At 35.3% G+C, this 14352-nt stretch overlaps 1 protein-coding gene across 1 annotated transcript in view; it reads right to left on the minus strand.

The window, feature by feature from the left end:
* Nucleotides 1–3594: 3594 nt before the first annotated feature.
* Nucleotides 3595–14352, minus strand: part of ntrk2a (neurotrophic tyrosine kinase, receptor, type 2a) — an 85841-nt gene continuing 75083 nt past the window's right edge. The window contains exons 17-18 of the mRNA XM_088910294.1: nt 5786–5944; nt 3595–4922 (exon numbers count right to left, since the gene is read on the minus strand). Coding sequence (XP_088766420.1) covers nt 4737–4922; nt 5786–5944 — 345 coding nt within the window. The 3' untranslated portion in view covers nt 3595–4736. The remainder of the gene's footprint in view (nt 4923–5785; nt 5945–14352) is intronic.

Raw genomic sequence — 14352 nt, forward strand, 5'->3', positions numbered from 1 at the left:
TAAACAAAAATTTTCATAGCAACGTGTTTAAAAGAGTTTGCTTTAGACACACAATCTATCGTAAGACATAACACTTTTATTAAATACACTGTATTACAAGAGACTTTTCCATTTCATTTTGAGAAGCTGGTCACATGGTACACAAATAATAATAATATACTGATATTCAGGCATTGGGTACAAATCAGCCAAGATGCAATGGATAGCTGGAGCAATGAATGCCTGTAACACACTGCAAAAAATCTACTAAAACGGTAGCACAAAGACATCACATATGTAAAGTACAGCATTTGTAACCTTCTATGTATGTAAATAGTAATGCCTTTTAGAATTGTTCTCATAAATTAAAAAAAAGAATTAAAGAACACAATATACAGATACATTCAAAAGAAGAGATTGTTCTTTATGCCAAATCACAGTTTTTCATTTCAAAGAAAAAAAAAAGATTAAACAGAACCAGAGCTGGGGGCAAAACCCTTGCACTTCCAGCCTGTGATGCTTCGTCCAGTACGTAGTCTGTCGGATGAGACAATGCCTTGTGTTATGTCAGCAGGTTTCTTGTCACTGTTTTTAAATGCTACTTTAAAAATCTCATGGACACCTGGCAGATGAGCAAAACCATACACACTGTAGGAACAAACAATACATTACAGAGTTTCAGTGTCCGTTAACATCAAGAGAATACAATACTGCTCCGCTCTCCGAATAAGGATAAAAAGAAAGGCCTGCCATTTTGTAGCGCACAGGAACTTTCAAATCTGGTAAATGCAATTTAAAAAGCTTGTTTTCTTCAATATAGTGCAAACTTACTTTTCTATAAATACTGAACTTGCCAAAGCATACAAGTGTTAGACATTTTATATAGTACTATTACGATTGTGCTGCACCAGATACAAGGGGATACATTTGTCTTTAATACACAACAAGGGCTTTTTTTAATCAGGCTGATGGTAAATGCAAAGACAGAACATTCAATAGATTGTATGAAATCATTTACAAACAACTGTTACCACGGATATTACTTTGGCCTAATAAGCATTGTGCTGGTTAAAGTTACCTCAAGATGCTCAATAATATCCTTATATATTGCCACTGGACCATGAGAATTTTTATCAGTTTTATTCATCTGCTGTCACACATTTTGCATTGCCTTTGACCTGTAACAGTGTGCTACGGACAGAATTTACTTTTAAGGCTTTAAGACCTGACACTTAACCCTCATCTCAGCCCTGGTCAACCAAAGTGCTAAATACTGATTAAAAAATATAATACATTACTCTGTCAGAATATTAGTGTCTTTAGCAATCTTATTTAATAATAATAATAAGAAGAAGAAGAAGAAGAAGAATATAAAAATCTCAAAGATGTAACAGTGTCCTCAAATGTTACCAGCTATTTGTCAATCTTTGCAATGTGTCCACCTGGTAAACATTTTATACATTTGAATACGTTATATAATGATAAATCCTTGCTTTACCTGTGCTATAAAACAGGAGAAAAAAATAAAATGTAAAAAAATCAGTAGTTTTCATGTAACAGGTATTCTTTTGGATACAGCATCTACTAAAAGATTAGATAGGAAAAATGAGCAAATTGAAATGCAAATTATTCATAAAATTGCAGATATGTATTTACATTTCGATTTAGCAGCAACTACTATATGTCGCTCTGCAATCACCAGCTGGGCTTGTCAAGTGTGTCACGAACAGCACTGCCCTCATCTATTCTGTGCTGAAGTAAGGATGTCTTACTATTCAGTGGCTGCCAGGGGTGTTGCAAGTACAGCACATTTTTACAAAAACAAAACAAAAAATGTATATATACAATTTAATTGCATATCTACAGACACACAATACATGATATAGTCTTACTACAAGGTCATTATGCCAGTAGAAACTCTACATTCTTGTCAATGCTTTTTGTCACCTTGAAGTGGAAGGGGATGGGAAGTGTAAACAAAGTGAAAGCTGAATATAAACTTTTTCCTTGAAAATTGTCTAACAGCCCACTCTTAACTCATATGTAGCTGTGTGGTTCTTCCACAGTTCTTCTCTGTTTTATGCCAATCTCAAAACCAGAGGAGGCACTTAGCCACACTGATGGAATTAATTTCCTTATTATCAAACAATGGTGTTATCCAGCATTCAGAAAGAGTATAATTATATACAAGTACATCTGATTGAAGACATAATGAATACTCAAAAAATAATTGGCTGTTGATTGAACTAATTGAATTTTTGCTCTCTCTGTGTAGAGCTTTACCATGAGGGACAAGCAGGCCTCTCAGAAAAGTGTAGTTTCTGCTCCTTCATAAAAGGGAAAATTTGCCCAAAAGACCTCATTCTAGAAAACACCTGGCTCTTAACATTATTGTTGCTGAAAGTTTCCTTATATTAGAAATTCTGGTGAAGTATAGACATATTTAGAATGATAAGTATCTAGTATCTATTTTGGTATCTGGCAAATCTCCCCTTCCTGCATCATAATGTCTTACAAACATCCCATTCCCTTCAGCAAGTAATCTGTCTTTGTTTAAAAATAAAACATTTAAACATATAATAATACCATAAATAACTGTCGCGCTACATTAGTTATTGTACAGTGCAGGTCAAACAAAATAATGTCCAATTGTTAGCTTAGTTCAATGGACAGAACCCTGCTGATACCAGCTACCTAGCATTAAAAGATAAAAAATATAGCTTTGAAGAAGCATGAAATCCACATACAATAAGCATATGGCACTACTGCACTGCAAGGTACAATAAACCGTAGTTGTGCAATGCTTGATGGATTTTCTGTTCTGCTACTCAAAGCAACTCTACCTCCAGTATATTCTTTCTTTACCAATACTTTCAAAACGCTAAAGAGACGTGTGCTTTTATTCAGTAAAAGTTGCACAGTATTCAAAATAGTGAAATGCCTCATACTGTTCATTGGCATCCACCCCTGGAATGAGTTTAATTATTGATCCTTCAAAAAATGAAAGTTTCTTTTGCTTGTTCACGCAATGAACTACAGTTTAAGAAAAATATAAAATGATTCAGCGAAATAAATTAAGGATGCTTAAAAGGGAACTGTTGACACTATTAAAATAATGCATTACAATCTGGAAATCCAATGAAAAATGATTAAATAATACAGTGCAATAAGCAACAATTTTAAGCCATTCAAAAAGGAGAACAGAATGATGATCCTTCCCAGCATAATTTATTTTTCAAAGTCACATTGTTTTTCTGACATAGCTTATTTCCAAATTACTATCACAAACAGATTTCAAGGTTGGTTTTGAAATGTAAAAGTGTCTGAATGCTAGAGATTGATGGGGTAAAGAGCCAAATTTCACAACCACTATTATGCATTTTTTGCAGCAGTGGATTCATGCTCTGCATGTCAGGAAAATTACTGAAGGATTCTGAGAAAAGAAAACCATAGCAACTGAGGTGTGGTGTTAAAATCAGATTTCTATATGAGATAGATCAAATGTTAATTATGAAAGTGATTTCTACATCCATAGGGAACAAAATATTTTTCCTCATAGAATTTAAAATATGAAATATCCAAATAGCAAATCTGAATTCACTATCTTCCTATCACATTTAAACAACATAAAGCCATTTATCCACCATTATTATGACCTCCATTAGCTTTTCTTAATTAAATGTTAAACTATTATGGATAGCTTTGTCTTTAAATAGTAAGTTACCCAAGCAGTGACAAGAAAAAAGGATATTAGACTATAAAGACCATGCAAAATTTAATTTTGCACCATTGAATAAAGGGCAATAACTTTAAAAGATGCATTGCAACAAGCAGATTTTTGGATATTTTGTCAGGGCATCTACAAATGCTGTATTATAGAATTCCCCTGCTTCCAGTGGCTGACCCAGAATTAAATTCTGTGCATTAGTCCAAGCCTGTAGTTTAAAATGATTGTCAGGAAATTGTGGTCATTATTACAGACAAATGTAGTTCAGCCTCTAGTTCTGCTATTGTATACATTTTTATTTGTTCTATGCTTTTTTGTAATATCACTGTTGTTTTCCCAAAAAGGAGAAGCTTTTTAAATTATACAATTACACAAATACTCCCGAAGTCGTAAGACCCAAGTAGACGTTGCATATTTCCTGGGGGTGTTCATCTACCAGAAAGCAACAGCAAACCTACAAAGTCCTAGACACGGAATAAAGTAAAATTTTCCTTAAGATAACAAAATTGTTTCCTGCTTTCAACTTTGTACATAGTACTGTACCACAAAATGTCCTTTCATGAGTCAAAAAAGAAAAAGCCAAAGTTTAGATGAATCCCTATAATTGTTGGTATTTACAGCAGAATTTTATTGTCAGTTTTCCCTTTATTCATCCCAGTCGAAGGCAAGAATACGAGAAGGCAATTTTCATTACAGAGGGCGAATATGAGTGTCTTCAGAGGAAAAAAAAACACTCACAATCAGATATAAGGCCTTTTGTCTATGTAGAGTTATGATGAGGCAGAAGCAGGATCGATAAGAGAAAGTTAACACTGGTCAATAATGCGCCTGCACATGGGAGAATTTATGGAGGCTGCCCTTTGAAAAAGCTTCTCCTCGCCTTCTTCATTAACACCATCGGAGATAAGAGCTGGATTTCAGCTGCACTCACAACTATATCCCACACACACACAGGTCTGCATACACACATACATTTACACACACACCCAAAATACTCCATACACACAGAGGGAGAGGCAGTGATGAGAGTCTAGCCCAGGATATCCAGGTATACAGGTGAGGCCTTTGCCAGGTTTAGAAGGAGGCTGTGGATCTCTTTGATGTTCAGCCTCATATGGGGCTCACGCTGCCAGCAGCCCAGCATAAGGTCATATACTTCTTTTGGGCAGGTTCGAGGACGCTGCAGGACACGGCCCTGAGTGATGCATTCAATCACCTGTATTTGAAGGGGAAAAAGTATAAGTATTTCTTCCCTGAATAACATAAAGTCAAAGGTATGCTCATCTTCACAAGTAATGCACTGTGATACAGAGCCTTTATTACAAGCAGGTCAACCTGAGCTGCTAATAACTCAAACAAACATAACAGACTTGCTTACACCTCTTTTGACAATCGAATCTGTCGGCACAACATTCTTCGTTTTTTTTCCATTCAATGTGATGGAATCTCATGGCAACAATGATAATTAAAGAAAAAATAAAATGACAATGAATAACAAAATAACACAATATTGGAGGTATTATGTTTTCTATTTCCCTACTCAAAATGTGTCTTAAAGAATTATTTTATAAGGCACTGATATTTAAGTAATTATTACCCAAAATTTAAGTAAATACAAAACATACAAAAGACGTCTTTGGTTGTTTTCACCTTATTTATTTTCCAGTATTTTAGGAGCCATAGGGATAAAGAAGTTTTTCTAAAATGTATTAGTGTTTAAGATGTGTTTTCCAAGTACATTACCTGTACGATTTAGTGCAAGTGTCATAATTGTAGTGTCACAACTGCAGGTAGCTTTAGTATATGGCATTTTAATATTTGTGAAATTTGAAGAAACTCTATCCAAATTTTCTATCCCATCTCAAAGGAATGTGTGGAAATAATTATTCATCCAGGACATAGCCTCAAAAATGAACAACCTCTACCTAACATTTCTTAAAAACATACTGCAACTGTTTAGTACATCACATGACACAACCAATTTATTTGTGAGACCGGCAAAGCAAGTTCATCAACTTGTTGTACTATTGTAATTGAGCAACACTATAACTTGTGGAAGTCTGTTACTTATGCACTAACCTCATTGTTAGAGAGTTGGTACCATGGTTGCTTGCCATATGTGAAAATCTCCCATAATACAACGCCCAGGCTCCACACATCACTCTCTGTAGTGAACTTCCTGTACATGATACTCTCAGGTGGCATCCAGCGGATAGGCAGCATTGTGTGGCCTCCGACCTTTAAAAATAAACAAAAAAAATTAAAGCATTTTGTCATGTTTAATTGTTAAGGTAAATCCCTTTAGAAACAACATTTTAATAACATTAGTAAATGATGATTGGATGAAGGAAAATTCTGATTGTGTCAATATTAAAAACTGGAATTTTGCCCTGTGTTTGGAAACTTGGGTATAGAGGTTAAACTACAAGGTTATCATCAGAGACTCATGGCAAAAAATAGCACTGGCCTTTGACTATAAATGAGAGTGAGAGATACAAGGTAACTGCTTACAAATGACAGTAGATAATGACATCATCCCTAAGATCACAGTGATTAAAATCCCCTGGAACAGAGTGGAAGCTACTGTACTTATGAAACAAAGGCTTCAACTTCAACTGCTTTCTCCATAAAAAAAACAACTAAGAACATGAAAATCAAGGACAGAACTGAAATTAAATGCTATATTGTTAACAAAGCACATTAAATGGAAACAAGACACATAAAAACTCAGTATAAATTAATGTTTACAAGCATGATGATCCTCCTTGTTTCTTACTCATCCAAGCACTCCATCAAGATTTTATTTTTGAAAGATGCTAGTGAATTGCCTTTTATAATGTGGTATATAGCTGTTTTGGTGAGTTGGCAATTTTGTAAATTACAATAAAAGACAGGTAAAGAAAAAGCTCATTATATACTGATGAAAGAAGATTTATAATGTAACTCCATTTAGGAAGGTTAACCTTGGTTAATTGTCTTGATAAATTAGTTAATAAAGTTTAAAAATCCTTTCCTAATAAACAACAAAATATATTAACATACTTCTATTATCTTTCAATTGACATAGTAGCCAGAACTATTGTCATGTTATAATTACTTCACATCCATCCATTGGCAAGCCACTAATTCCTGGCAAGGACCATGGCCTAATCAGAGGCTAGAGCTCACCTGGACTACACTTTGGACAGCACACATTCTTCAGCATGCATACACAAAAGCTTACAGGAACTGTAAAGAGAGATCAATTAACCTGTCTTTGAGAAGTAGGCAGAAACCAGAGTAAACAGAATTTTGTCTTATTCCAGAATCAGACTCAAGAGGTACAAGGCATCAGCCCTAACCACCAAGCCTCCCTACTTTACAACAATCTGTGATAATTGCACAACGTGACACAATAGCGTGTATACCTTCACCACTGGAAAACCTGGCTGTTTGGCAGTTTATTTAAACCAAAATCCATCTGCCATTTGTAATTACTATGGTTTACACTTAGCAAATTGGTAATTTATCAAATGTACCTTTAAATGATTGGGTCACATGGATGCTATCCTTGTCCCAATACTATAACTTTTGTTTTCTAAAATAGAATTAATTCATCATACTTCATCCCAAAACAGCTGCCACTTACTGAAGACTGAAAGCCAAAGAGAAAATGAGCACATTTTTTATAATTAGCTTTAAATATTGATGTTTCCATTTCAGTGTTTTTTGTTTTTTTTTTTAACACGCAGTTCATGAATAAAAGGTCAAGTGCATTTAAAAGATGATTAATTGTTACAAGATTCTGGTCTCATAAAATATTAAGACAGAGCTATTAGGCTTGCTTGTAATGCTCATGATTGTCAGGTATAAGCTGTTTCGTTGATTAAAAAATACCACATGCCCTTACTTCTCATGGGGATGTCTTATACCACAAATATTAATGTACTCTACCCACAATCTCACTTATCCTTACCCATAAAAAGTGAGAATTTCGTGGTATGACCTCTTGACTGTGACAAGCTACAAATGTTATCTCGATACTATTCATCATTGTAACAATCTTTGGGTTGACATCTGCATTGTGTAATAGCCCCTGTTGTGTACAGCTCATGCAGATGGAAGCTACCATATTGTGTCTGTCTACCTACTTGCTACAGAAAAAGAATCCCTGTTCTATATTGTACTCTACTGCCCTCTGTTTCTATAGAAACAGTGGGTCTGTGAGGGGATAACAGAATTTGCATTTAAATGGCAGTTTAAAAATATGCTGTATTAGTTTTTGACACTGCATGTCTTAGAATCACAACATTTGATTATAGCTGATAAAAAAGAGACATTTTGGCAGGGGGGCATGTAGCGGTAGGCTCCCCCTTCGATCAATCCGGGGAATATTTCTAATGCTGAACTGATGCACCTGCTTTCTCCACTGCCAGAAACCTTATTCGTGATAAGGTTAGCAACAAACTGCAGCCCTTCTCCGCTGTTGATTAAAGCACGCATGTGTTGTAATGGATCTACTGGTCATTCCCTTCATCTTAGAACTCAGCAACAAAATGCTAATTTCGCTGCAGCAGTATAACGGCAAGGCAGTAGAAAAAGTATTATATAATTTGCAAGAAACTCCAGTTACCCACGCAAAGCAGTCTGTTTCACAGAGATTGCAGAACGAAAAAGCAGAATTTGCCCCAGTGAATCAGCTTCAGAAAGTGCTAATGAAACACTACCCACAAAATCTTTTCCAAACTACATTTTTTTTCTCTGCTTTGATTTTTAACTGAAATGTCATTTATTTACTTAATAAATAAGCTGGAGTATATAAACCATGGGGATTCTTTTGTAACATGTGTTAATAAAGTCAAATAAATGCCAAGAAAATGTGATAAGTAATATTAATTTCATGGAAGATGGAATCTGAAAAAATATTATAAGGAATACCACAGTATTTAGTAAAATAACACATAATAAGGGGGTAGTAGGTTTTGACAAAATGGTGGTTCTTGTTGGAAACCACATTTGCCAGAACGACCTGAGAAAACTTGGTGAAAAAAATGATTGATCAGGTGACATTTAAAACCAGGAAGCTTTCAGTGGTTGGTCTACATGTAATATCTGGGGAAAACATCAATTCCTTCAGGTTGTGCTGCATCAGAGGGAGGAGGGAAGGAAGCATTTGACGGACTGTGGAATTCGGGGTTGTCGTTTTTTTTTTAAATTAGTTTCAGAGAGAGATTTTTGTTTCAAAGCAGGTAAGCATCTTATGGCCTGGTTGTTTATACTATAAATTATAGAGAGGGCACTGAAGATACAGTATTTAGATAGAGCTCAAACAGGGGCTTAGAGATGTTTTTATGGTTTGTTTTGGAGTTTCCGCACTCTGTAAAATGAAGACTAGTTTTTATATGGCTGTGTGTGTGTCTGTTTTCCCTGAGATCCTCCTTTTCCCAAGATCCTGCTACAGCAACCTATCCCTGGGTATGCCATAATATCTATTACATTTTCTTGCCCTAAAAGTATTGCTGTGAAAGTAATTCCTCGAATTGTGTTATAGGACAATAATAAGATTAATCCCATGAAAAAGATATGTCCCATGTTGGCAACAGCAACAAAAAGTAGAAAAAAAATGAAAAAATTGTAAAGAGACCAATAACATTTACAATCCAGGTCATGAAATGCATTCTCTCTCTCTCTGGTTGCCACTGGTGCTAATAAACACAAAGCAGAGTAACAGCACAAGAACCAGGACACTCTCCAATGACCATCACAAGATAAGAATGAAGATTAGGACAATAGGATCCCATCTTATCTGAATGCACTTCCACAACAGCCTGCTGCTCCCAGTATATCAGGAATAAAGTAAATTATCAAGTCAACAAATCCCATTACGGTTTAATCTTGATCAGAGTGACCGTAATGTCCTCAGGTTTGTAAAAATAAAATGGTCTGCACTTTGCTGCAATTTTTTTACATTGTTATTTAGTAGTTGGTTTGTAAATAACCAAAAATGGAATGGCAATGAAGGAATGACAATAATAATTATATTATTTGTCAATTAAGGTGTTTAATATGATGGTCTGCACTTTGGATCAAGAGCATTGAAGCTTGTTTATTTAAAAATGAAAGTATGCCAGTTTCTTAACACATTTTTGAAAGCTTAGTAAAAGTTCATAGTTCTAAAGTCTAATTCAATATACACTGTATGCATTATTTACAATAAAAATCTTTCACTGTGCAAGAAAATCAGTGGATCACTTCATCATCATCATCATCATGTTCTCTGCATTTATATTTAAGCATATATTAATAACAACTAGAAATGGTGCCTACTTTTTATGTTTAGCTCTCTGTTTGGCAACTGAGAATTATATTTTAATGTTACTGCATAACAGGCTTACGGTACTTAAATCATCTTTATTTCCCTATTTGTTTTTTTTTTAGTAAAAACTGTCTCCCACAGTTGCCTAATGCCCATTATGTGCATTACATCACCTGCAATACAAAATTAAGCACCAATTTAGAATAATGGCCTGAAACTGTGGCATGTCCATTTTACCCATTGCTATTGATTTTTTTGTTAATAATTTATTGTAACCCACATTCTAATATGCTGTATTAAATATGGATATTAGATTAAGGTAGAATCCACCTCATTTCAAACATAGCTACAAACAGATTTGAAACAGCTTGATTTTTTCTCTATATTTAACCTTACTTCTAAATGCAGTTGCTTATTGAATTCGTATTGCTGCTGGTGATGAGGATGCTGGTGTTAAAAATTAGCTCATTTTAACACAGAAGCAAATCTAGTTAAATTGGGTTTTTTTTATATAGATTTTTTAAGCATTATGATGTTCCTGGGAAGCGAAAGAGATACCTCAGATTGCTGTATCATTCCTTTTGTTGCAAAAAGCCATGAAACACAGACTACTCTTGCGGAACACACTGCTACACAGCCATGGCACTGCATACTAATCGGAGCTCTTTAATGACTTTTTTTCTCTGGATCGTCTGATACATCCCTGCTCCTATAGCAGCCGAGGTTTGCTGCCATGGAAACCGGGCCTCCAAATGCGCAAAACCCCCATATCAACATTTACAGTGTATTCCACTGGTGAATTTCGTAGAGAAGGGAGGGTCGCAGGCTGGCAGGCTGCGTTTGGAGATAAAATATCCAATAACATTGCAATAGGAAATGAATTTGCTTTTAATTAAAATTAATAGCGTTAGAAAGGGACTGCCTTCTGCAAGTGTGCGCAAAGCAGGTTTAACCCATTAAGCAATGCGTCCTGCATTCCTAATTCCTAATCATTTAATTCCAATATTAACAATTTAGTTTAGAAGTTAGACACTGAACTAAATATCCACATTTTCTCTTCAAAATTGTTGCATATTTGACAATTTCTATTACATTTATGTAATTGAATAGTAAACATTCTGATTGTTCGAACAGTGTTTAGAAATAATGTGTTCTACATAACTACCCTCTTTTGTTATTCGCATGCATTAAAGTTTTAAATAAGAAATTCAAATAACAAAATTAAAAAATTTTCTTAAAGTTCGTAGCAAAATTACTTTTCATTAAACTATGACATTCCGTATATCTTTTTCTTACATTGTGTTACTTTGATCAAATACACGGTAATTAAACACACGAGTAATAAAATTCTGCAATATGCCAAAAAATAAATAATCATGTTTAGGATAAAGGTTATGAATGAAATTGATGCCATTTTTCAAATTGGTGATTTTATCACACATCAAGCATGAGGTACAGTATCAATGCATTACAGCAGTTATTGTATGTTGTTTTGATCTTCCCACAAAGGTAGAAAGGTCATGAACTCAACCCCAAAAAAGTGTTGCTTAAGGGTTAAATCTTAACAAGCATTAGCCAGCTCAGAAAATACATGTTATTCAGAGTAGAGTGTGCCAAACAGTAGGCGTTTGTGAAAGATTGAAGGGGAAAAAATGAAAAAAATAATCTAGCAAAAAAAGCATAACCAAGACTGAGTTGCCACATTTTTATTTCTCCTTTAAATTTAGAATGACTTTTAACTGAAGAAGGCTGAGAATCTTCAGAAGCTATTTCCTGAAAGATGCCAAGGTATCAGTTTCCACAATGTGGAAGGGCAGCTTGTTCCAGACTCCCAAGACCATTTATGCAAAAAGTGTCTCTGTTTTCAGTTTTAAGTAAACTTCCCCATTGTTTCCATTTTAATCCCCTAGTTCGTATTTCACCGTTGACTCTCAAGAAATTCACTGGTGTGACTTTGTCAGTGGCTTTGAGCATTATGAAAATATGTGTCTTGTGTTTATTTGGAGCAATATATTTCTTGTAAGCTGATTATCAAAACTGTACACCACACTAAATGAAAACTTTCTAGTGCATTGTACAGTTTGAACATGTACAGTAAGAGCACAATCAGTCCAGACAAGATGGCAGCCTTGTCTGGAGACCACATTCCCCAGAAACCTCTGGGGGAATAAGATGTTGCTTTCAGTCATGTGACCATTTACTGGAAGACAACTGGTCAGATGACAGTCTGAAGAAGCAGGAAGCGGAGTCTTTGTGCATCAATCCTGAGGACAGAGGGCAGATCCATTGCTAAGCAAGCTGCACCAGAAGGGGCAAGGGAAGGACATCACAAACTGACTGAGCAAGTAGAACAGTAAAACAGCTGTGAGTTTTGTGAAACTGAATTTGTGAGTTTTTGAGAGAGTATTTTTTGGAAGTCCCAGAGAGAGAGACAGGATAAAGTCTCGGTGAGAGACTTTGTTTTTGTGAAGAGTCATAGAGAGAGACTGTAGTGCTGTGAGTTGTTGGTTTTCATGCCAGTAAGAAGTTTGCAGTAGCTGACCAGTCTGTAAGAAAAGGACTGTGTGAAGAAGCTCAAAAAGGAGCTTTGGCTTTGTTTTGGTATTTTGTTTTGACTGGAGCATTTTGATTTCCCTAACTTTTTTTTACCTTATGGCTGTGTGTTGGTGTGTCTCTTGTCCTGGGTCCTCCCATTATATGACACATCCAGCATGGTGTCACCCATACTGTTACATCTCTTAATTTCAGGTCTAAGATGTTAGTATAATTGAAGTCAATCTCACACAAGTCAGTCTCACACAGCTGTATCTAACCATCTTCATCATTATGAAATTAGCTACATGTACCGAACTCAGCATTTAATGAACCGCCATTTGTATTCATCCGAAGCATCCCTCATCTGCCCTATCTCCACCTTGCAGCTATCCCTTGGTTCACTCACTCTGAATGCAGTTTTGAACCTAATTGTCCTATACCCAGGAAGTTACCTACAGTATTAACCAAGCAGGTAAAGCCAAAGTTTTCTCACCATATATTCCAAGCATTCCCAAAACCTTCAATTCTTGGATGATGCTGTCTCTAGTGAAATCAATTTAAAAAATCATTAGACTTAATTTTTCTAAATACATAAATGCTCGATCAATAAGTTTCTTTTGTTGCTCAGTACACAGATTAGGAAGGTCCTGGCAGCCTCCTCAATAGTCTTTCCTCTTTTCTAGCAGAGCACTCTCACTCTGTAGTGTTCTGCTAAACTATCCTTCCTCTCTTCCCTCTTTTACATTTCCTACACTATCTGTCTGGATAAGGGAGAGAGAATATTCATACTAACTAAATCTAAAGGAGATCTTCCTAGTCCATAACTATATAAATGATATACAGTATATGGGAATACATACAGTACATGGATATACTGTATACAGCTGTATACAGTACATGGGGAAATTGTGCCTGCAATCTACAAAAAAGAAGACAAGAGCTGTCTCAAATGAAATCCTAATGTTTTCTGTGTAAGTCAGTGCAAGTCAGTCAAAGTAGGACACTTTATGAATATTTTGTAAATCAAATGGCAATAACAATTGTGATGTAAAAATGTTTATTTTCTCATTAAGCTCTCATTTATCTTTCTCTGTGTTCTTTTACTCAAAATTAGATTCATCATTTTTATTCAGTTCCATGCCACTCATTGTGGGAATGCCACCGCACTATATTCAGATACTAAAAATAAGAGAAAGAGGCACAGTTAAGCATCTACCGCCCACACACCTCCCACCCAGTAACAGTGTGGCTGGAATCTTGTCCTTACTCATTGTAACTTGATTATACATTGCTCTCACCCTGCCCTCCTTTAGCAATGGTTGCCTAACAGGAATATATGAAGTAAACTACAGTTCAAAGGTTTATATCCTTAGTTAAAATGTTTTATGTAACACCTAAAGGTGGGCGAGACATACTGGATATTGCATGTAGGTTGTACAAGTCTTTTTTTCATCTTTGAACCTTGTTGTTTAAATTTAAGACTCATTCATTTGAATTGTAAACTTTGGCAAAATTCTAGGCTGTAGTGGCAATAAAATATTTACCGATAGCATTCTTTCCCAGTCACATATTCTAATTTTGATAATATTCCTACAAATAAAGAACATACGAACTTAAGCAACAATATAAATTAGAGGAGGGGATCGGCAGCATTGGAGCTGCTTGTTTGTTAGGATCTAATTAATCCACGGATTTGGGCTATTTCTTGAAGGAGGCCAAAATATTGGCTTTAACCAAATGTCTAGAAAACCTGTTCCATACCCCCACAACCCTTTGAGTAAAGAAGTGCCTCCTATTATCAGTTTAAATTCACTTC

This window comes from Atractosteus spatula, chromosome 3 (assembly GCF_055471065.1).
Source record: "Atractosteus spatula isolate fAtrSpa1 chromosome 3, fAtrSpa1.hap1, whole genome shotgun sequence".
Taxonomy (NCBI): Eukaryota; Metazoa; Chordata; class Actinopteri; order Semionotiformes; family Lepisosteidae; genus Atractosteus; species Atractosteus spatula.